Genomic DNA, 22,014 nt, shown 5'->3' with positions numbered 1-22,014 from the left:
GTAAGCTGCAAATAAAGTCTGTAAAAGAACTGTAGAAGGGGCCGGGCTCGGTAACTCATGCCTGTAATCCCAACACTTTTGGAGGCGGAGGCAGGCAGATCACCTGAGGTCAGGCATTCAAGATCAGCCTGGCCAACATAGTGAAACCTCGTCTCTACTAAAAATACAAAAATTAGCCAGGTGTATTGGCACGCCCCAATAATCCCAGCTACTCCAGAAGTTGGGAGGCTGTGGCAGGAGAATTGCTTAAATCTGGAGGTGGAGGTTGCAGTGGGGCCAAGATCACACCATTGTACTCCAGCCTGGGTGACAGAGAAAAACTCTGTCTCAAAACAAACAAATAAACTGTAGAAGGCACTTTAGAAAGCTTCTCCTGAAAAGGAAAAAAACAAAAACAAAAAAAACGAAAGGCCAGGCATGGTGGCTCACGCCTGTAATCCCAACACTTTGGGAGGCCGAGGTGGGTGGATCACAAGGTCAGGAGTTTGAGACCATCCTGGCCAACATGGTGAAACCCCATCTCTACTAAAAATACAAAAAATTAGCCAGGCATGGTGGTGAGCGCCTGTAGTCCCAACTACTCTGGAGGCTGAGGCAGGAGAATCGCTTGAAACCGGGGGTGGGGCAGAGGTTGCAGTGAGCCAAGATCACACCATTGTACTCCAGCCTGGGCAACAAGAGTGAAACTCTGTCTCAAAAAAAAAAAAAAGACCTAGGTTATTTGTAAGGACTGGCTCCCAGTTCCTCCAGGGTTGTCAGACCAGTATTGACAGAACCAGTGAGACAAGTAAAAAGGAAGCCGACTTTGGTTCCAAATTTTAAAAGTTCTATCAATAAGAAAGATTGGAAGAGAGTCCTTGGAAAGGTAGTGAGGTCCTTACCAAGGAGAGGTTCAGCTTCTGGAAGTATTCAAGAAGAAATCATAGGGCAGTTCCTGCAGTGGGTGTAACTTTGGGCCAGATCTGTCAGCCTCCTTTTGGCTATATGATTCTAGAAATTTATAAGCTAGACAAGAGATCTGATTAACTCACACGTTAAGGAGAAATATCTTAGGGCCAAATGGCATGACAGTACATTTAAGTCAGAGGAGGGTGGTTCATGGAGGAATTGGGCAATAAGTGAAGACATCAGAGGTTCAGCATCTTCAGCTGGCTCTGGTCTGTTCATCTTTCCCCCACAGAATTAGTCAGAACTCGTGATTGCAAGAGATAGAAAACATAACTTTGACTTAAGCCAAAAAAAAAAAAAAAAAAAAAGGCCGGGTGCAGTGGTGCAGTGGCTCACGCCTGTAATCCCAGCACTTTGGGAGGCCAAGGTGGACAGATCACCTGAGGTCGGGAGTTCCAGACCAGTCTGACCAACATGGAGAAACTCCGTTTACTAAAAACACAAAATTAGCAGGGTGTGGTGGCGCATGCCTGTATTCCCAGCTACTCGGGAGGCTGAGGCAGGAGAATCGCTTGAACCCGGGAGGCGGAGGTTGCAGTGAGCCGAGATCTCGCCATTGCACTTCAGCCTGGGCAACGAGAGCAAAACTCCGTCTCAAAAAAAAAAGGAATTCATTAGCTTACATAGCCAAAAAGTTCAGAAGGCAAATATAGCTATGGGCATGTCTAGATTCAAGGTTTCAAATGAAGTCATTAAGACTCGGTCTGGGCCGGGCGCTGTGGCTCACGCCTGTAATCCCAACGGGTGGATCACTTGAGGTCAGGAGTTGGAGACCAGCCTGGCCAACACGGTGAAACCCCGTCTCTATTAAAAATACAAAAATTAGCAGGGCATGGTGGTGCACACCTGTAATCCCAGCTACTAGGGAGGCTGAGGCAGGAGAATCGCTTGAACCCGGGAGGTGGAGGTTGCAGTGATCCAAGGTTGCACCACTGCACTCCAGCTTGGGCAACAGAGCAAGACTCCGTCTCAAAAAAAAAAAAAACTTGGTCTGTATTATGCATTGTATGCGTATATCAAAATATCTCATGTACTCTATAAATACATACACCTACTATGTACCCATAAAAATTAAGAATTAAAAAACACTTGGTCTCTCTCCACATCCCAGCTGTTTCCCTCCTTGTAACAAAACCAAGCTGGAAGTTTAAACCCATCTTTGAGAGGCTACAGAGCAGGGCCAAAGATGGAGGGGCCCTGCCCGGGTGGCTTCCAAAGACCCTCCCCACCTATAAGTAATTTCTTAAGAACCTCGTCAGGCTCGGTGGCTCAAGCCTGTAATCCCAGCACTTTGGGAGGCCTAGGTGGGCGGATCACCTGAAGTCAGGAGTTCACCAGCCTGCCCAACATGGCGAAACCCCCTCTCTACTAAAAATACAAAAATAATTAGCCGGGCGTGTTGGCGGGCGCCTGTATTCCCAGCTACTCAGCAGGCTGAGGCAGGAGAATCGCTTGAACCTGGGAGGCGGAGGTTGCAGCGAGCCGAGATCGTGCCATTGCACTCCAGCTTGGGCGACAAGAGCAAGACTTCGCCTCAAAAAAAAGAAAAAAAAAAAAAAAAGAACTTCCTGCTGTTGAACCTTTGACTGTCCCAGAGACCCTCCCTCTTCCGTTTTCAGTGTGTCCCTATCCTCCTAGCTGGGCTTTAAGAAAGAGGGGGGACAGCTGGGGCCCTAGGGGCTCCCCCTGAAGGTCTGTCCCTGGGAACGGGGCGCTGGGACGGGCACTCCTTCTGGCTGGAATGCTACACCGGTGAGGGAAAGGAGTCCACTAGGGAAGTACCTGGAGGTGGAGACCGGGAGAGAAATCACAGGTATTTGTGAGTCGATCAGCTAGAGGGTGTGGCGAGGGGGGCCCTCAGAAGATGTCTTAAGTTCCAGGTTCAGGAATCAATAGGGAAGCTGCCCAGTCCTAGTGTTCAGGGCTGAGGGCCTCCGTGACAGAGTCGAGGTAAGAAGGTAAGAAAACGGAACGGCGGTACAGGAGAAGACAGAGAATCCGGGCTGGGGGACGGAAAACAAAGTTCAAATCATACCCCGCTACAGTCACACATGAAAAATAAAATTGCTTTACAGAAACTCAGTTTACAAACGACTGCTTGTGAGCAGTCGTGTCACCCACTCCAGAGGGAGCTGGTCAGCTGCGTTCCGCGAACTTGGGAGGCGACTGCTGGGGGAGCGGCGGGGCCCTCACTGCGCGTGGTCAGGGACCAGACCCTGGGGAGGCCCCGAAGCGTCGAGACTACAACTCCCGGGATGCCGCGGGCCAGGCTGCATCCCGCCTGCGCAGACGTGGTGGCAACTCCGCCCCTCGCCAGGAGGCGGCGCTGCGGGCTCAGTCCTAAGAGGGGGAAGGCGGCGAGTGCGGTGGGTTTGGGCGGGCCGGGAGAACCGGGTGCTTCGGGGAGATCTGCGGGCAGGGTTGGGGGCGTTTGAGCCCTTGGCTCGTCCCAGTGGGTAGGCGGGACCCCAACCCCCGCCTCCTCCAGGGTAAAGCTCTCACGTCCACCTGGCGCGACGCTGAGCCATCTTCAGAAGCACCGCAGCCCTCAGAACCCCACATCCCGCTGCCGGTGGTTCCCCGCATCCGGTGTCCGCCCCCGAAGCCTCCCTCCCTCCCTCCCTCCCTCCCTCCCTCCCCCGCAGCCCCAGCTACCTGCCCTTAACCGCGACCTGGGCCTCTCCTGGGGAGGCCCAGGGTGGGGTCCTCAGAGGTCCAGGGACCCAGGGGCATTTGTGGGGTGTGTAGGGGGGTGGGCTTAAGGGAATGGTGGTCCCTTTCAAATTGGGACCACCAGGCCGGAATCAGGCGCACGGGTTCCTCCTCTGTGGCTTCCTGTGGCACTCCAAGTGGGAAGAAGAGAAGCTTGGAAGTGAAAGCCTCAGCTTCTTTCTTCAGCCCCTCAAACCTCAGAAAGATCTGTCAAGCGCTGCCCGCCTCTACAGAGGCCCTGGGGAGATGGTCTAGACCTTGAAATATCCTAGAAGAGGTTTGACAAGTTGGAGCTTTTGCTAGAGAGATGGATCGCAGGTGGGCTTAAGGGGTGGAGGGTGTGTGTGTGTGAGAGAGAGAAAGAGAGAGATTGCCAGGTGAGGAAGGTGATGAGCTGAAACCAACGTGGAGCTATGCTGTATTATTATTATGAGGATTTGGGTTGGGGGATGTTACAGGCTCTAACCAGAAATCTGGAAGATGTGATAGGTGGGGCCTTTTTAAAAAAAAAGAAAACCCTAAACATCTCTTTGTAATCCATCCCTCCTCTGCATCCCCACCGCTACTGCTGCCACCCCCTCTCACTTAAATCTTGCAACAGCCTCTGAAAGGCGCCACCTGACTCCAGACTGTTGACCACTAGATCAGCACAGCAGCCCGTGGAGTTAGAGCCTTTAGCTCACTGTGTTCATCCCTCGCTTAAAACCTTCGGTGACTCCCTTTCACCTCCCCTGCAGGATAAAGCCCAAGCTCCATGGCATGACTTACGGGCACAGTGTGATCTGGCTCTGTCTGCCCCTCCAGCCTCATCTTACCATTGCCCCCATCTCACTCTACCCTCCGGCTGTGCCTAATGCACTTCTGCCAGGTCCTCTGAATAAGCCTCTCCTTTGCCTGTGATTCCCTTTGCCTTGGAGCATTTTCTGTCCTTCGCTTCTCCTGGCAGATTCCTACTATGTGTCATGTCTCTACCTAGAAGTCACTTCACCTATGAGCTCCCATAGAGGATCCTGTATTTCTCTTATTTTAATAATGCCTAGCATTATTGAGCATTTATTTTCTAAGTGCTTTACAAATGGTAACTCATTTAGCCTCACAACTACCTTTTTTTGAAGTAAACACCATTAATATCCTCTCAATCTTACAGATTCAGAAACCAAGGCACAGTTGCCCAAGAACACACAGCTGGTAAGTGGTAGACATGGAATTTGAATGCAGGCAGTCCGGCTCCCGAGCCCAAAGTCTTAATCTCTGTGCCAACTGGCTGATGTAGCATGCTATATGGGGCAGGAGGCTGGGGTTAAGAATCAGCAGGTGATGGGTGGACAGGCAGGACAAATTAGATGGGGATTAAAATGAAAGTGGTGACAAGCAAAACTGTTGCCAAGACTGCAGGTGACAACTGAGAGAGTGAAGGCCGGGCACGGTGGCTCATGCCTGTAATCCCAGCACTTTGGGAGGCCAGGGTGGGAGAGAGTGAGTGGAGATGGACCACTGCCATAGTGATGGGGTAAGGAGAAGGCCTCTAGGGGTATACGATGACTAAGTGCAGATAAGGCTACTGATGTCAAAACAGGGGTATAGGTGGGACTCATAGCGGACAGGGGAAGGTCAGGTTAGGGGACTTGATGAAGGAACCAGGCTGGCAGGTTGTGGAGGTGATGGCAGTTATAGAGGTCAAGGGGAGAGTAGCTCAGGACTGTGAGCTTGCAGCCCCAGGGGGAATGCAGTGGCTCTGAGTGCAGATCCTGGGGGTGTTCTAGCAGCAGCAAGAGCAGCCGACAAGCTGGGCTCTGGCCCTCCACCCCTGCGCCCACCTCTGCAGTGTTGATGCCGCGGCCCCTCTTGGCCCCTCATCCCCAGCTAGACACCCCCAGAAAGAGCTCCGTGCAGACAGCAAAGCTCACACCCCCGTCTGCGGGGCCCTTTGCAAGTCTTCAGCCTTCTAGGTAAAAATCTAAACACTTTTTGGAAAGTTTTATTTGAAAACTTGGGGACAGGACAGAGACAGCAGGATGGAGACTATATTCTCCTGCTAGGGTTGTTAGGTCAAAAGCCAGGCTCGGGTCCCTCCCGTCTCTAAGTTCCAGGTCCGCTCCAGTCTGTGGACTCCCGAGGAATATACCCACCCACCCACTGTCAGGCCCTTACCCCTCCCCCACTGCCCACTTCCTGTGCCTGAGGAGACACTGAGGCGTGGGGGTAGACTATGAGGGAGCGGGGGTGGGGAGGATCTGGTTAAACTCCAGAAGAAGGAAGTGAGAACCTGGGAGTTTGGGGGCTAAGAGGAACAGATAGAAAAAAGAAATGAGGAGGGGGCTACTGTCTTTGCCTCCTCCATCACGAAAGCTTTGCCTTGAGATGTCTCCCTTGAAGCTCAGATAGGAAGTCCGGGGTAGATCACATCCTGTGACTTGGCAATGGCGCCTGTCTTTGGGTGCTGGTTGGGAAACAGTCATGCCCCTGCTACGGGGGGCTGGGGCAGTGCACGCCCCGCTGTGCCAGGCCCTCCATCTCAGCTGGCTGCAGGCTGGCTGTTGGCATAGGCCTGATCGGGGAAGGAGGCCCGGGCCCTGCGGGTCTGGGCACATACTGAGGCATAGAGCTCCGGCTCGGGGCCCGAGGCCTGGGACTTTGGCTCAGAGTCCAGCACCACCTCCGAGTACTTGACAGGGGTTCCAGGGCCGGGGATCCGACCCTGAGGAGGCCGCAGCTGCAGGCTGGTATAGCACATCACCTCCTCTGCAGCCTGGAGATGCAAGGCTGTTAGAAGTTCACTGGACTCTCGGAAAAGCCCGAAAAGCCCCCCACTTCCTTCCCTCCCCCTTTTCTCCAGCCGCAGCTGACTCACCCTGGCAGGGCCTCCAAGAGTTGGATCCTGCTGGTCTGGCTCTGGGTTTTGAGTCAGCCGTCCTGGGACAGGGAACAGGAATCTGGTCAGCAACTTGTCCCTCCTCCTGCACGCCCCCATCCCAGCCACCCAGGACCTGGCCTCTGCGCCCCTCCTCTCTGCCAGCTCCCTACCTGTCTGTAGATAATGCAGGTTCCCATACAGCGGGACCTCTTCCACAGACTCTCCAGAGCTGCAACACAGTTTAGGGGATGAGTGGGGACTTCTCGGTAAGAGAGAACTCTCAGTCAACCCATCCCTGTTGTCCCTCACCCACCGTCCCTGCCCTGGATGGCTCCTGCTCCGGCCCCTGGTCCACTGGGACAAGTGTGCAGCCAGCGAGATGAGAAATAGCAGCGTCACAGCTCCTAAGAGGACCCACAGTCCCCAGGCCTGGGTTATGGAGGGGATTCCTGTGGATGTGAAAGGAAGGGGGGTGTAACTGTCCCGCCCAATCCCCAGGGCCCAGCAGGTGGGACCTGGGGCCACATGACCCCTCCCCCACCAGCCCCTGCCCCGCCCAGCTCACCCAGTGCCAGCAGATCCGTGCAGTTGTCACCTCTGCTCATGGCTGCTGATGTGAGAGTCCACAAGCACACTGCTCTGAGCCGAGGGTCAGCCTGGTTCATGGCCTGACAGTTTCCACAGCCCTTCTTACTCCCACCCCTCCTCAGGCCTGTACCCCACAGCTCAGCATCCCCAATACTGGTGGTGGCAAAGTCTCTGGTTTCCGGGGAGGAAGGGGGAGGGGAGGGATGAAAAAAAGAACAAAGACCCCGCCCTGTGCCTGCACCTGCACCACTCCTGCAGCTCCTGAGCTTCCCCCACCCTCGCTGCCCGAGCCCTATGCCCCCCTTGAGAAGAGAAGCAGGCCTGTGGGTAATGTGCCACGGGCAGTTGAGTCCCTGAGGACTCCGAGGGTGGGGGGTGGGGGCAGAAGTGGTGTGAAGCAGGACTAACAAGGACAGGAACACCCCTTCTGCTTCAGGATGCCCACCTTCCTCCCCGACTCTGGTCCCGGAAGAAAGATGTATTCCTCAATGAGTATGGTATAAAGTGCAAGGGTCGGGGGAGCCTCCTGGTACCTCTGATCCCATCATACCCTAAGGCTGATCTGAGAGGATATGTGTTTAGATGATGCTTGTTATTGTTTCATTGGGGACATTATAATTTGGGGGACACCCCCAAACCTCCCCTTTCAACCCACTTCATCCAAACTGTCTGTAAGAACTGTCACTCTCAATAATTAATTGCGTTTTAAAACTCTTTGCCGTAGGACTGTCCTGGGAAACTGAGCCCTATCTTTGCACATGTTCACTTCAGTGGGTGTAGCACCTGCCATACCTAGAGCTAAGTCCATCACGTGCAAGGCTATTGATGTAGGAAGAGGGATTTTAAGTTGCAAATATAAACCTGAGACCAGAAGTCAGAGATGTGTTTTGTCTACCCCATATAACATTTTTTAAAAGTTTAAAATCAGTGCAGTGGCATGCCAACAATAGGGATGGCACAAGTCCTGCCCCTTGAGTTAGTTGCAGGCAATAAGGGGGTGCATTGTCTGTAGAGAATTTAAAAAATAAAAATCAGTCCTTTTCTTATCACCATGTTCCAGAAATTCTGAAAAAAAAAATCAGTGATAAAATTATCCTCCCTGAAAAATATTTTGTAGATCTAAGTTTTATATTATTTTTTGAGACAGGGTCTTACTTTGTCTCCCAGGTTGGAGTGCAGTAACACAATCTCAGCTCACTGCAGCCTTGACAGCCTCCCGGGCTCAAGTGATCCTCCCATCTCAGCCTCCTGAGCAGCTAGGACTACAGGCATGTGCCACCACACCCAGCTAATCTAGTTCATTTTTTGTAGAGATAGGTCTCCCTGTGTTGCCAGGCTGGTCTCAACTCTTGACCTAAAGCAACCTACCCACCTCGGTCTCCCAAGGTGCTGGAATTACAGGCATGAGCCACTGCACCCAGCCCAGATCTAACTTTTAAATTGCTGTGGTTGACAAGGTGCAGTGACTCATTCCTGTAATACCAGCACTTTGGAGGCCAAGGCAGCAGGAGGATTGCTTGAGGCCAGGAGTTCAAAACCAGTCTGGGCAATATAGTGAGACCCTCCATCTCTACCAAAAAACAAACAAAAACAGTAGACAGGGCTGATGACACAAGCGTGTAGTCCTAGCTACTTGGGAGACTGAGGTGGGAGGATCACTTGAGCCCAGGAGTTGGAGGCTGCAGGGAGCTATGATTGTGCCACTGCACTCCAGCCTGGGTGACAGACGGAGAGACCCTGTCTCTACATTAGATACACAAATACCATTGTCTTACAACTGCCTACAGTATTCAGTACAGTAACATGCTGTAAGCATTGGGGCCTAGGAGCACCAGGCTATACCATGTAGCCTAGGTGGGTAATAGGCTACACCATCTAGGTTTGTGAAAATACACTCTATGATGTTTGCACAATGACAAAATTGCCTAGTGACTCATTTCTCAGAACATATCCCTGTTGTTAAGCAATGCATGACTGTTTTTATGCTGACATGATTATATTTACAAAGTTCAAGGAAAGAAAATATTCAATGAGTTTATTTCTTGGCCCTTATTATTCATTTTATAATTACCATTGAAAATAATTTTGTCATATAAAGAATTTTTTAATTTGTTTTAATTTTATTTATTTATTTATTTGAGATTGAGTCTCCCTCTGTCGCTCAGACCAGACTGCAGTGGCACAATCTCGGCTCACTTGCCCAGGCTGGAGAGCAGTGGCGTGCCCGGCCATAAAGCATTTTTTTAAATGATCCACTTGAAAAATAAAATTTTGTTCCAGGCGTGGTGGCTCACGCCTGCAATCCCAGCACGTTGGGAGGGTAAGGCAAGAGGATCGCTTGAGCCCAGGAGTTCAAGACCAGCTTGGGCAACATGGCAAAACCCCGTCTTTACCAAAAATACAAAAAATTAGCCAGGTGTGATGGTGCACGCCTGTGGTCCCAGCTACTCGAGAGGCTGAGGTGGGAGGATTGCTTAAGCCTAGGAGGTAGAGGTTTCAGTGAGCCAAGATCAAGCCTCTGCACTCCAGCCTGGGCAACAGAGTGAGACCCTACCCCCACCCCCCAAAAAAGAAAGAAAACAAGAAAAATTTGGGTCTGGGCATGGTGGCTCATGCCTGTAATCCCAGCACTTTGGGATGCTGAGGTGGGTGGATCACCTGAGGTCAGGAGTTTGAGAGCAGCCTGGTCAACATGGTGAAACCTCGTCTCTACTGAAAATACAAAAATTAGCTGGGCATGGTGGCAGGTGCCTATAATCCCAGCTACTCTGGAGGCTGAGGCACGAGAATCGCTTAAACCCAGGAGGTGGAGGCTGCAGTGAGCCAAGATCACTCCACTGCACTCCAGCCTGGGTGACAGAGCAAGACTCCATCTCAAAAAAAAAAAAAAAAAGAAAGAAAGAAAGAAAGAAAAATTTGGGCCAGGTGCGATGGCTCATACCTGTAATCACAGCACTTTGAGAGGCTGAGGTGGGAGGATAGCTTGGGCCCAAGAGTTTGAGACCAGCCTAACCAACATAGGGAGATTCCCATCTCTGCAAAAAATTAAAAAATTAGCGAGGCATGGGGGCATGTGTGCCTGTAGCCACAGCTACTTAAGAGACTGAAGTGGGAAGATTGCTTGAGCCTGGGAGATAGAGGCAGCAGTAAGCCATGATTGTGCCACTGCACCACTCCAGCCTGGGCAACAGAGTGAGAGCTTGTCTCAAAAAAAAAAAAAAAAAAAAAAAAGAGAGAGAGAGAAAAGAAAGAAAAATGTTTTTTAAATGATCCGGGACAGGCAAGGTGGCTCACACTTGTAATCCCAGTACTTTGGGAGGCTGAGGCAGGCAGATTCCTTGAGGCCAGAATTTCAAGACCAGCCTGGGCAATACCCTGGTCTCTAGAAAAAACAAACAAACAACAACAAAAAAAACACAACAACAAAAAAACACACAAATTAGCCGGGCATGGTGGTGTGCACCTGCAGTCCCAGGTACTCAGGAGGCTGATGCAAGAAGTTTGGGGCTGCAGTGAGCCATGGTCTCACCACTGCACTCCTGACTGGGCAGCAGAGGGAGACCCTGTCTCACACACACACACACACACACACACACACAAAGATCCACTTGGTGTCAAATATGCTAAGTATGCCACTGATTCCTTGTCAACAGTTAAAAATTGGGGGATTTCAAATTTTTAAAATTCTAATTTGTTGATTCCTTCGAAAAAAGATCTAGCAATAGTGCCCTGAGTTCTCTAAAGGCAATAATCAGTTGGGGACCACTTATCATTATTATATCTGGCCTGAACCCCTTATTTACACCGACTATGCCAACTGGCTTAGATTCAAGGTTTCTATTACCCTGCTCTGCATACCCAGGCTGTCACTGGGTCATCAGCTAGACCACTGGTCCCCAGCCGTTTTGGCACCAGGGACAGGTTTTGTGGAAGACAATTTTTCCATGCACAGGAGTGTGGGAGGAGGGGATGGTTTTGGGATGAAACTGTTCCACCTCAGATCATCAGGCATTGTGGTTTTTTTGTTTTGTTTTTTTTTTTGACAGGGTCTGTCTCTGTCACCCAGGGTGGAGTGCAGTGGCGCGATCTTGGCTCACTGCAACCTCCGCCTCCTGGGTTCAAGCAATTCTTATGCCTCAGCCTCCCAAGTAGCTGGGATTACAGGCATGCGCCACCATGCCCAGCTAATTTTTGTATTTTTATTAGAGACTTTTTTTTTTTAACCTTGTTGGCCAGGCTGGTCTTGAACTCGTGGCCTCAAGAAATCCGCCCACCTTGGCCTCCCAAAGTGCTGGGATTACAGGCATCAGCCACTGCGCCTGGCCTAGGTTTTCATAAGGAGCCCACAACCTATATCACGTGCATGCACAATTCACAATAGGGTTCGTGGCCCTATGAGAATGTAACGCTGCACTGATCTGACAGGAGGCGGAGCTCTGGCGGTAATGCCAGGATGGAGAGTGGCTGTAAATACAGATGAAGCTTCCCTCGCTACCCTTGCTCCTCCGCTGCTCACTTCCTGCTGTGCGGCCCAGTTCCTAACAGGCCATGGACCAATAGTGTTGGGGACCCTTGAACTACACTATGATAACTCCCCTTGGTGAGGGTTTCTCCCTGTCCTGCCCTTCCCCCTCCTTTCAGGAAAAACAAGAAGACACACCCATATTTCATTTATTTATTTATTTATTTATTTAGAGATGGAGTCTTGCTCTGTCACTGAGGCTGGAGTGCAGTGGCGCGATCTCCGCTCACTGCAACCTCCGCCTCCCAGGTTGAAGCTATTCTCATGCCTCAGCCTCCTGAATAGCTGGGATTACAGGTGCTGGCCACCACAACTGGTTAATTTTTGTTTTTGTTTTGTTTTTTTGAGGTGGTGTCTCACTCGTTTGCCCAGGCTGGAGTGCAGTGGCACGATTTCGGCTCACTGCAACCTCCACCTCCTGGGTTCCCGTGATTCTCCTGTCTCAGCCTCCCAAATAGCTGGGACTGCAGGCACCCGCCACCACATGCGGCTGATTTTTCTATTTTTAATAGAGACGAGGTTTAGCCATGTTGGCCAGGCTGGTCTCAAACTCTTGACATCAGGTGATCTGCCTGCCTCGGCCTCCCAAAGTGCTGGGATTACAGGCATGAGCCACCAATCTTGGCTTCATTCATTTTTTTAACACACATGATGTACTGATTGCCTGTTTGTATGCCAGGCTCTGGAGATAAAAATGTGATGAATGGAAATGGTTTCATGTCAGGGAGCTCATGATCTAACTAGACAGACGACCCAGTGTATCCCAATTAAGAGACCATGGAAGGCTCTGTGGAACATTAAGAGATTGTGGAACAGGAGGAATACCTGCCTGCCTGGTGAAGTCATGGAAGACAAGGATGGGGAAAGGCTGTTCGACAGAAGGTATAGAGACAGGCAGAAAACTGGTGAAATCGCCACCCTGCCTCTTACCTGATTAATAGCGTACTTAACCTTTCTGAATTGCAGTTGCCTCATTCTTTGAAGGAGCTTAATTATATTACCCTTTTGGGTCATTTTAAGCATTCATTCATTAATTTCATTCAACAACGATTCATTGAGTGCCTGCTATCGCCAGGTGCCACGTGCTGTGCTAGGCTCTGGGAGTAAAATGGTAAAGAAAAAAGAGAGGTGGCTCCTGCCCTTGTGGAATTTAGGACCAGCCTAGCTCAAGGGTCTCCAACACCCGGCCACAGGCCAGCACCAGCCTGTGGCCTGTTAGGCTCCGGGCCACATAGCAGGATGTGGGCAGTGGGGCCAGCAATCATTACCGCCTGAGTTCCGCCTCCTGTCAGATGAGCACGGCATTAGATTCTCATAGGAGCGCGAACCACATTGTGAACTGCGCATGGGAGGGATCTAGTTTGCGCGCTCCTCATGAGAATCTAATGCTTGATGATCTGAGGTGGAACAGTTTCATCCGGAAACCATCCCTCCACCCCGCTTCGTCCATGGAAAAATTGTCTTCCACGAAACCGGTCCTTGATGCCAAAAAGGTTGGGGACTGCTTGTCTCGTGGTATTGAAGAAAGTGAAATAGCGGCACTAAAGAATAAATTAGAAGTTGAATTAAGGGTTCTGAATGATGGGAACACACTTGAGCAGAGACCTGAAGGTTGTGTAGAACCCAGCTATGCAGAAAGGGAATGCAGCGGCATGTCAGGGAGAGTCAGTGTAATTTCAACTGTCTGGCTTATAGTAGTAGCTGCTCAAGTTAAAAAATCACTAGAGTCCGTCGGGGTGGCACGTGCCGTAATGTCAACTACCCGGGAGGCTGAAGCGGGAGGATCCCAGGAGTTTAAGACCAGCCTGGGCAAGAGAGCCACCCGCCGTTCCAAAAAAAAAAAAAAAAAATCACTAACAAATAGGCACGGTTCTAACTTGAGTGATTCCATCTAATCATCATAGCTCTTGAAGTAAGTGCTTATCTTCATTCCTCAGAGTGGAAAAGAAGGCACGGAGAGAGAAGTAAGTTTCACAAGGTCACCGCTCTTGAGTACAGGAGGCAGGATTCTAGCCCAAGCAGAGTCCATATGTTGTGTACCAGCTACACAGTGAATGGTGGCTACTATGGCGTTTGCCAGATGGAGAGGGAGGTAGAAGAGGAGGCTGTTTCAGGAATGCTCCGTATTTGAAGAGTAATGAGCACGAGGACTTCATAGCAAGGCCAAGAACAGCGTAAAGCTGCCCGCGCATGAAAAGCAGCAGCGTTGACCGGGCGCGGTGTCACATCTGTAATCCCAGCACTTTGGGAGGGCGAGGTGTACTGATCGCTTGACACCAGGAGTTCGAGACCAGCCTGGGCTACAGGTGAAAACCCATCTCTACAAAAAATACAAAAGCTAGCCAGGCATGATGGCGCGCGCCTGCGGGCCCAACTACTTGGGAGCCTGAGGTGAGGGATCCCGTGAGCCCGGGGAGGTCGAGGCCGCAGTGAGCCGTGGTCTCAGGAACAAAAACAGCCGCGCTGAGAATGAGCCCCGTGTGGTTGGTGCGCGAGAACACGCACTGCCTGCGTAACTAGAGGAGCTGACGGACGACGCCCCCGCACCACGCCGCTCAGCGGCATACGCTTCTTGGCGGACTTTGGAGTGGGAAGCGGGGAATGTCTACGTGCGTATGCACGCGGCACTCTCTGCCCGAGGTCCGGGGACTTTCCCCTAGGCAGAAAGGAGAGGAACAGAGTCCCCAGTGCGTAGCCTAGGATACAGGCCTTCAGCACGAACTGCGTTTTCAGCCTCATACGGTATCACTTTATAGCCTTAAAGAAATTTTGTTTTTAGATTAGGGTGAGAAAGTTGGTGGCGTGAGATTAAAAAAACCGTTTTGGGGCATAACTTTCTAAGACTATAGGCTTTCAGTAGCATTGTGGCTAGCAGAATAGCTTAATAGACAAGAAATCGGCAAATACAGGAAAGCTAGACTGACACTACCTTATGCAAATATGGCCTGGCCCCACCCTACGGGGAGTGGGCGTGGCCCCCCGGAGTGGGCCTGCTCGCGTGCGCGTGCGCATTGGGGCGGCCGGCCAATGCCGGACCGCTTCGGCACCGCCCGCCCGATCCCTCCACCCGTGGGCCGGCAATGGCGGGCGCAGTTTCGCTCTTCGGTGTGGTGGGGCTGCTGCTTGTGTCTGCGCTGTCCGGGGTCCTAGGAGACCGCGCCAATCCCGACCTCCGGGCACACCCAGGTACCAGCTAGGGCTGCTGGAGGAGGGCTGGGACTGCGCACGGTTCCCAGGCCCCAGCTCGGCTGACTCGCCTCTGTCCTCCCTCCGCAGGGAACGCAGCCCACCCCGGCTCTGGGGCCACGGAACCCCGGCGGCGACCACCGCTCAAGGATCAACGCGAGCGGACCCGGGCCGGGGCGCTGCCTCTGGGGGCGCTGTACACCGCGGCCGTCGTGGCTTTTGTGCTGTACAAGTGTTTGCAGGTGCGGGGCCGCCGGGGGTGGGGGTGCCCCTGCAGGTGCGGGACCGCCGGGCGTGGGGATGCCCTGAGCCCGAATCTCCCATGGGGGTGCCAGGGTACCAAAAACAAGACACAGCTTCCTTGTCTGTAAAATAAAGACAGTAGTCCGCTGGCCTTCCGATATTATGAGGTTATTTTGAGGATCCAGGGAGGTAACGGATGTGAAGAGCGTGCGGTGAACTGTAAATAATGACTATCACATTTAGTTCTCCTACAATCCAGTGAAGAGTAGTCACTTGCTCGAGGTCACCCAGCGCTGGCAACTGCTGGAGCTGGGATTTGAACCCAGTTAGCAGTGTCCATGCTACAAGAGTGGGGCCAACCTTGGCACAGGAGGTTGATTGCTGCAGCCAGTGTTTCTAGAGTTCCAGATATGAAGTGGTCTCAAAAAAAAAAAAAAAAAAATGAAGTGGTCTCATGTTCTCCTTAGGAAGGAGGCCTTGAAATGTAAGTTGACGTACATTTTGAAAAGTAGTACCTTCCAGGGCTGTGTCTTTAGCCCTGACCCTATTACGTACTTGCATTATAAAATAGAACCGATGGAACCAGTTTAGATGTATGAAATTAGAAGAGATAGCTAATAATGACCCCAGGTAGATGTGACAGGCTAGGATGAATGACTGAATTTAATGATGAACTTTGAGAAGGCTACACTCGTAAATTCTGTTCTTGGACCTGAGTACAGTCTGGGAGAAACATAACGTAGCAGCAGCTCTTATGAAAGAGACTTAGGCATTCCAGTTGACTGAGTTCACTGTGGGATGTGACAAGCCACTTCCCAAATCAGTGCTGGGAACATGGCACTGTGCTTCACCTGCAGATCAGAATGCCCCTGGAGAATTGTATTCTCAGGGCACTGCTTTAAGAGCACTACATGTTCAGGAAACAACCAGAGAAAACCACTGTCAATGAGCACTGACTGTAAAGACTGAAGTTATTAAACCAGAAAAAACTCAGGAAAGGGGGTGAGGGTGTGACCATTGCCTTCAAATTCCTGAGGGGCTGTCACGTTGAGGAGACATTATTTTGGAAGGCTCCAGTAAGCACTATGGAAAGAAGATACATAAAGGACAAATTTTGGCTTTGTGCATGAACTGTCTAACAACCAGAGTTTTTGTTTTTTTGAGATGGAGTCTCACTCTGTCACCCAGGCTGGAGTGCAGCGGCGCGATCTCGGCTCACTGCAACCTCCGGCTCCCAGGTTCAAGCAATTCTCCTGCCTCAGCCTCCTGAGTAGCTGGGATTACAGGCACCTGCCACCACACCCGGCTAATTTTTGTATTTTTAATAGAGACGGGGTTTCACCGTGTTGGCCAGGCTGGCCTCAAACTCCTGACCTCAGGTGATCCACCCACCTTGGCCTCCCGAAGTGCTGGGATTACAGGTGTGAGCCACAGCACCCAGCCACCAGAGCTTTTTTCAAACCAGAGAGTTGCTCATTCCTGGAGGTGTTTCAGCAAACTGAATGACTGTGTGTGGGACATAGGACATGTTGCTTCATATGCTGGGTGAGGGGCTAGATAGACTAGGATTGTGATTCTCTGAGGTAAAAACCCAATCACTGTCTCCATCTCAAATTGCACTCTCTCTTGGCTGGCTCTGGAGACTGAGGTGATGGAGCAGAACCTTGTTGCTTCAGTACTGCCCTTTCCTTCTTCCACAACAGGGGAAAGATGAAACTGCGGTTCCACACGAGGAGACAAGCAAGCAGCAGCCACTGCAGTCAGGTGGGTTTAGCAGAAGTCTGTGCTGGGTCAGGGGAGTTTAGGGGACAGCAGAAGATAAGTAACCACTTCTGCCCCCTTTTTTTCCCTTATCCCCAGAACAACAGCTGGCCCAGTTGACACAACAGCTGGCCCAGACAGAGCAGCACCTGAACAACCTGATGGCCCAGCTGGACCCCCTTTTTGAGCGGTGAGGAGAGCAATGATTCTGTGAATTTTGGGGGAATTTGTGGCAGGAGGGAGGAATGGGGACATAGGTTGGGAGCCACTGAGTGGACATTTCTTCAGTGTGACTACTCTAGCTGGAGCCCAGCAGGAGCTTCTGAACATGAAGCTACGGACCATCCACGAGCTGCTGCAAGATAGCAAGCCGGACAAGGATATGGAGGCTTCAGAACCAGGTGAAGGCTTGGGAGGCGAGTCTGCTGGAGGTGGAGACAAAGTCTCTGAAACTGGAACATTCCTGATCTCTCCCCACACAGAGGCCAGCAGACCTCTTCCTGAGGACTTTTGTTTAAAGGAGGACGAGGAGGAGGTTGGTGACAGTCAGGCCTCGGAGGAGCCCACAAACTGGAGCTCAGAGACATGGAACCTAGCAACTTCCTGGGAGGTGGAGCGGGGACTACGGAGAAGGTGCAGCCAGGCTGTGGCAAAGGGCCCCAGTCACAGCCTTGGCTGGGAAGGAGGGACGATAGCTGAAGGTTGAGTAAAACAAAGTCTGTTTTCGTGATGGAGTGCTCCTGTGTGTTTTTTCCATCCTAGTTGGTTGTACACACCCATACTAGGTGCCTAAGGACAACTGGGCCTTCTTGAAGAGCTGTCCTTATTAGGACAAAAAGAGGCTGCCTTCCAGTGTGACAGCAGAGAAGATAGAGGGAGCTCCAGCTCTTTTCCTTGTATTCCTGAGGGCACCAGCATGCCTGTGTTCAGGGCCCAAAAATCCCTTTTCTCATAGCAAAACTGAGACAGAAGGGTCTTTCACAAAAAAAAGAAAAAAAACTTTACTCAAATCCAGTGGAAAAATAAATGATAGAAACTATACACAACATAAAAATAGCCAGATTTACAAAGCTGCAACCTTGATAAATGACGGGCCATGGACACAGCACAGAGCTTATCAGTCCCAAATCCCCTCATCTGTGTTAGGGGCTGGTTCAGTTGGGTCAGACTTGGTTTCCTGATTCTTCTTTTTCAATAAAATTTCTTAATTATTTTTTCTTAAATAGAGACAGGGTCTCACTCACTGTGTTGCCCAGGCTGGTCTTGAACTCCTGGGCTCGAACGATCCTGCCACCTCTGCTTCCCAAAGTGCTGGGATTACAGGCATGAGCCACTGTGCCTGGCCGTGATTTTTAAGAGTTGGTCAGATGATCTGGAGTAGCTTGGTCCAGGCAAACACAAAGTGACCTTTGTCAAATCATGAAGGGTTCTGTTTCGTTCAGTACTGAAGATTCCTTTGTACTCTTGGCTGTGACCTATCCCTGAGGTATCCTGAGTTCTGGAATCTATAAGATTCCTCTAGTTTTTCTGGCTGCTGTGGAGAGAAGACAGTCAGTTCAGGCACTGGTATGACTGCTTTATTCAGACAAAATCATCTGGGGGGTGGTGGCTGGGGTGTGCCAGACCAATGTAGGGTGTGAGACAGGAACTGCATATTTCCTGCTTGTGGGCCTCATCACAGCACCCTTCCTGGGGGAAGGCACAACTTACCTGATAGCCCAAGTCAGACTGTGGTACCAGCGTGACAGCTCCTCCTGGTCTGTGGACATAAGCAGTAGCTTCTCATGAGGGAAGGACAGCTAGAGAGAGACCACCTCTTAGGGCATGGTTCAGAAAGGTCCAGGCTAAAGCTGAAGCCCTTGCTGTTTCCATGGAGCTAATTCAGGGATGAGACAATGACTAGGTATGAAGCCCAAGCCCCAGCTATCCTCTCTCAATGTAGATGGCTCTGTTCCTATGAAAAGGGACCCAGACCAGGGAGATAAACCAGCCCATAAGCATCTGAGACATATTTTGGGTCTAGGGTTCCCACCTATTACTTACACTGAGCAACCCACCACAAGGGCCTCCTGAGTGGCCAAAGACCCTGCTGAGATGACACTGGGCCATGGGGTAGAGGGCCTTGCAGGCAAAGGTGCCACTCCGCAGCAGGTGCAGTGGAGGTCGAGGCTTGGCCATGAGGAGCACATCAGTGAAGAGGAAGAACATGCGGGGCCGAGGCTCCCCATGGGGAGGCACCACCAACAGCCAGCCTTGGCGTAGGAACCAGCGCCCTGGGGGATGGGAGCGCTGTTATTCTGGTGCAGCTTCAGGATACATGGGAATAAGAGGAAAGCGAGGCTGAGAAAATAGGGGTTATGTGCTGGGTCAATACAGGAAGAAGGGTGAGTAAGAAAAGAGCAGCTGGTTGGCATTTGGAGTTAGATAAAAATAAAAGATAGGGGCAGTTGAGGATTGAAGGGGAAGTAGGCAAGCTACCTGAGGTCAGCCCCTTTGCCTGGCGTCCACTGAGCAGAGCCTGGACACACCGAAGGTGCTGGTCATTCTTCTGTTTCTGACCAATAGTGTGGACTCTCTGGGCAGTCTCACTTATCAGTCGGGCAGCCCCTGGAATAACATCTCCCACCTTACTCCCCATATAACTTTGACTTTGGGTGCCATGGTTGTGAAAGAGGTTATTCTGGAGGGGACCAGGGTCAGGGTCTGACTTCTTGAAGAAAAGGCAGAGTAGTAGGGACACTGTATACATGTCAGTGGAAGATAGGGTCATACCAGACATTGTTGGAGGTCAGAATCAGAAAGGGATACAGGAGAGGAAGCCTCCAGCCTGCGTTGCAGAGGAGCAAGAACCTACGTGTGAGCTGTTGATGGTCAGGGCTGTTGGGACCTGTGTTTTCAGCCAAAGCAACGACGAGATTCTCATACCTGGAATTCAACAATAGGAAGTCTGAGGGGAAGCAGAGCCAGGCAAAATTCCCCCTGCCTGATGTGCAGATCACCCTCTACCCATACTTCAATTGCAAGGCCAGGAAAGATCTGCTTCTGGCTACTGTATCCCCTTCTTTCATGTAGGACTCAGAACCAGGGCTCACACCACACAGCCCTCTTCCATCCCACACTGAAGAGTCACTGGCAGACTAGCCATACTTCAGGAGGCCAGACTGGAAGATAAAAGTTTATCAACCCAAGGAGGATGCTACAGACAGCCTGACTATAGCCCTTAACTCAGGCTTAACCTAGAGACAGAAATTCTAACCCAGGCCAGCCCCTCATCTGAAACGTTTCCAGAAACCGTGCCTCAGGCCCTAGTACAGGCCCCCTCACTTCAATTTAAAGTTACACAGTTCCAGCTGAGGGCCTCAGGCTGCAGACCCTGGGTACTCCAATGGGTTCACATTTACTCTTGCAAAAGGTTTTTAGAAGCAATTTGGCTCAGGGTGGAGGCAGGAGTTTGGGATCGACCCCAAGGCATCCCACAAAGCTGAGGGCAGCAGTCATACAAACTAAAAGAGAGAGGCGGCTGGAATCAAGAGTTCACTCACTGCTGGAGCCGCTGAAGAGGCAGAGGGAGCAGGTCCTGGAGCTGAAGGCCCCCAAACTCAGGGCGGCCTTCCTGAAGCCGTACAAACCTCCGGAAACCTTTATTTTTCTTTAGCTGCTCCTGGAGTGAGGGAGAAAGGATTGGAAGAAGGGAGAGAAGCCACTCCTTATATTGCATTCATCTGTATCCACATTCCCAGCCTTCAGTAAGCTGTGTGCTCCTGAGAGAAACCCTGTTTCCCTACAGGGAACTTACCACAGAGCTGAGCACCCAGAGGGCTCTATAAATGCAGGAAATGTATGAAGTTTGGGTCTCCAGATGAAGGGGAAAGGTAAGGGGCAAGATCTGAGGTCATCTCCAGGTTACCTGCAGGGTGGTCTGGGACCTCTCTGAGTTGGCAGCAAACTGGTTATAGAGCTCCAAGTGGCGGCAGAAGCCCTCCAGCCCTTGGCCCCAGCATCCTCCTTCCAGGTAGGGAAGCAGCTCCCTGTGTGGGCAAGGACAGCAAAAGGGCAGCTCTAGAACCACTCAAGCACCACCTCATTTAGTTTTCATGAGAATTAATAGCACTAATAGTGGTGCTATTACCCCATTGTACAGATGGAGAACAAGGGCATGCTAAGGCACTGGGCCAAGGCCACAGGTGAGGTAACTGGCGGACTCCAGATAGAACCTAAGTCTCTGACTCCAAGCTCTGTGCACGGCCACAGGCCAGGACTCTCCCCTCCTTTCCTCTCCCTGTGCCCCTTCCACTCACTGGCTGGCGCCGTAGATGAGCTCCCAGGAGCCAAACAGGGCCTGGCGCTCAGGTGGTCGCAGGGTCCCCTTGGCTTTCAGGATCCCCAAAAAGTACTGCGGAAGGAGAGAACATTGGTTCCTAGCCTGGAGGAAGAGAAGGCTAACGCCAAGCGCCCCCAGAAACCGCAGAAGTCTGCCCAGGCTCCCTACATGCAGAGGGATAGTCCAAGACCACCCTACTCCGGGTTACCGACCTCGCAGAGACCCTCCCACACCCTGGGGTCCCTGTCCTGTAATGGGAGTGTGTGCCAGGTCCCGCACCGTGGCCACCAGCCCCAGCTGTTCTTGGTAGCGCCGCTCGGTCTCCAGCAGCTCCCGGGCGGTGCAGGCGCGTTTCCGCTCCCAGCGGGCACGCTGCTCTTGCACCGGGCACCGCGCACCGGGGCAGGAGATCTCCATGCCTGGCTGAGGGATCGACACTTCCGGCTGCAATCCAAGGCAGATTCAAATCCCAACCGCTCGCGGGCGGGAGCCGCGGAGGCGGGGCCGGGGAGGGCAGCGCGCAGGAAGGAGCATGCGCGGCGAGCGGCCGCATCGCGTAGGGTCTCTTCCGTCCAGCCCCACCGCCAGAGGGGCGCTTTAGGTGCGCGGCGCCGGCCAGGGCAGGGCGGGGTTGGGGGCAGGTGTGCAGCCCTCTTCTGAGTGGCACTGTGTTGGAGCAGCAGCCTGAACTTTGAGTCAGGAGACCGGCTGCAGATGCTGGCAGGAACTTAATGTCCTATCTGGAGAATTGGGACGGGGGCGATCATTACAGTACACATTCTGTCCTGGGCCCATGCCGAATGCCAGGGGGTCAGTTGTTCCCAGAATTGGCTAGGAAAAGGTATAGCCATTTGAAGGAATGATATGAAAGTATTAAAA

The 22,014-nt window shown here is 51.8% G+C and overlaps 3 protein-coding genes and 1 long non-coding RNA gene across 12 annotated transcripts; 2 read left to right on the top strand and 2 right to left on the bottom strand.

Annotated features, from left to right (window-relative positions):
• The first annotated feature begins 2,597 nt into the window (after positions 1 to 2,597).
• LOC129044167 (uncharacterized) lies at positions 2,598 to 3,826 on the top strand. The gene is made up of 2 exons (XR_008504626.1): positions 2,598 to 2,761; positions 3,024 to 3,826. It is a non-coding gene; the product is annotated as an uncharacterized LOC129044167 (long non-coding RNA).
• A 1,794-nt stretch (positions 3,827 to 5,620) lies between these two features.
• SIT1 (signaling threshold regulating transmembrane adaptor 1) lies at positions 5,621 to 7,262 on the bottom strand. 3 transcript variants are annotated; one of them, XM_054501853.2, is made up of 5 exons: positions 7,110 to 7,258; positions 6,828 to 6,963; positions 6,685 to 6,743; positions 6,512 to 6,573; positions 5,621 to 6,409 (listed from the first exon to the last, which is right to left on the bottom strand). In XM_054501853.2, exons 1-5 carry the CDS (start codon positions 7,177 to 7,179, stop codon positions 6,176 to 6,178), a joined length of 561 nt encoding a protein of 186 aa, XP_054357828.1. In that variant the 5' UTR covers positions 7,180 to 7,258; the 3' UTR covers positions 5,621 to 6,175. The 3 variants fall into 3 exon arrangements, with proteins under 3 accessions (XP_054357828.1, XP_054357826.1, XP_054357827.1); XM_054501852.2 differs by having other exon boundaries at positions 5,623 to 6,409; positions 7,080 to 7,258; XM_054501851.2 differs by having other exon boundaries at positions 6,685 to 6,963; positions 7,080 to 7,262.
• Positions 7,263 to 14,065: 6,803 nt separating this feature from the next.
• CCDC107 (coiled-coil domain containing 107) lies at positions 14,066 to 17,544 on the top strand. Of its 3 annotated transcripts, XM_054501849.2 has the most exons (6): positions 14,066 to 14,810; positions 14,901 to 15,052; positions 16,757 to 16,817; positions 16,914 to 17,004; positions 17,103 to 17,215; positions 17,297 to 17,544. In XM_054501849.2, exons 1-6 carry the CDS (start codon positions 14,705 to 14,707, stop codon positions 17,518 to 17,520), a joined length of 747 nt encoding a protein of 248 aa, XP_054357824.1. In that variant the 5' UTR covers positions 14,066 to 14,704; the 3' UTR covers positions 17,521 to 17,544. The 3 variants fall into 3 exon arrangements, with proteins under 3 accessions (XP_054357824.1, XP_054357823.1, XP_063506538.1); XM_054501848.2 differs by having other exon boundaries at positions 17,103 to 17,544; XM_063650468.1 differs by having other exon boundaries at positions 14,625 to 14,810; positions 17,117 to 17,544.
• A 244-nt stretch (positions 17,545 to 17,788) lies between these two features.
• On the bottom strand, positions 17,789 to 21,636 carry ARHGEF39 (Rho guanine nucleotide exchange factor 39). 5 transcript variants are annotated; one of them, XM_054501846.2, is made up of 9 exons: positions 21,415 to 21,636; positions 21,113 to 21,207; positions 20,722 to 20,842; positions 20,357 to 20,475; positions 19,669 to 19,739; positions 19,293 to 19,421; positions 18,858 to 19,087; positions 18,525 to 18,613; positions 17,789 to 18,348 (listed from the first exon to the last, which is right to left on the bottom strand). In XM_054501846.2, the coding sequence occupies exons 1-9, from the start codon at positions 21,550 to 21,552 to the stop codon at positions 18,333 to 18,335; spliced, it is 1,008 nt and encodes a 335-aa protein (XP_054357821.1). In that variant the 5' UTR covers positions 21,553 to 21,636; the 3' UTR covers positions 17,789 to 18,332. The 5 variants fall into 5 exon arrangements, with proteins under 5 accessions (XP_054357821.1, XP_054357820.1, XP_054357822.1 ...); XM_054501845.2 differs by having other exon boundaries at positions 17,789 to 18,345; positions 18,525 to 18,690; positions 21,415 to 21,630; XM_054501847.2 differs by having other exon boundaries at positions 17,789 to 18,345; positions 21,415 to 21,630.
• Between the last annotated feature and the right edge of the window lie 378 nt (positions 21,637 to 22,014).

This window comes from Pongo pygmaeus, chromosome 13, assembly GCF_028885625.2.
Source record: "Pongo pygmaeus isolate AG05252 chromosome 13, NHGRI_mPonPyg2-v2.0_pri, whole genome shotgun sequence".
NCBI classification, from domain to species: domain Eukaryota; kingdom Metazoa; phylum Chordata; class Mammalia; order Primates; family Hominidae; genus Pongo; species Pongo pygmaeus.
This window is presented reverse-complemented; position numbering and strand designations above follow the sequence as displayed.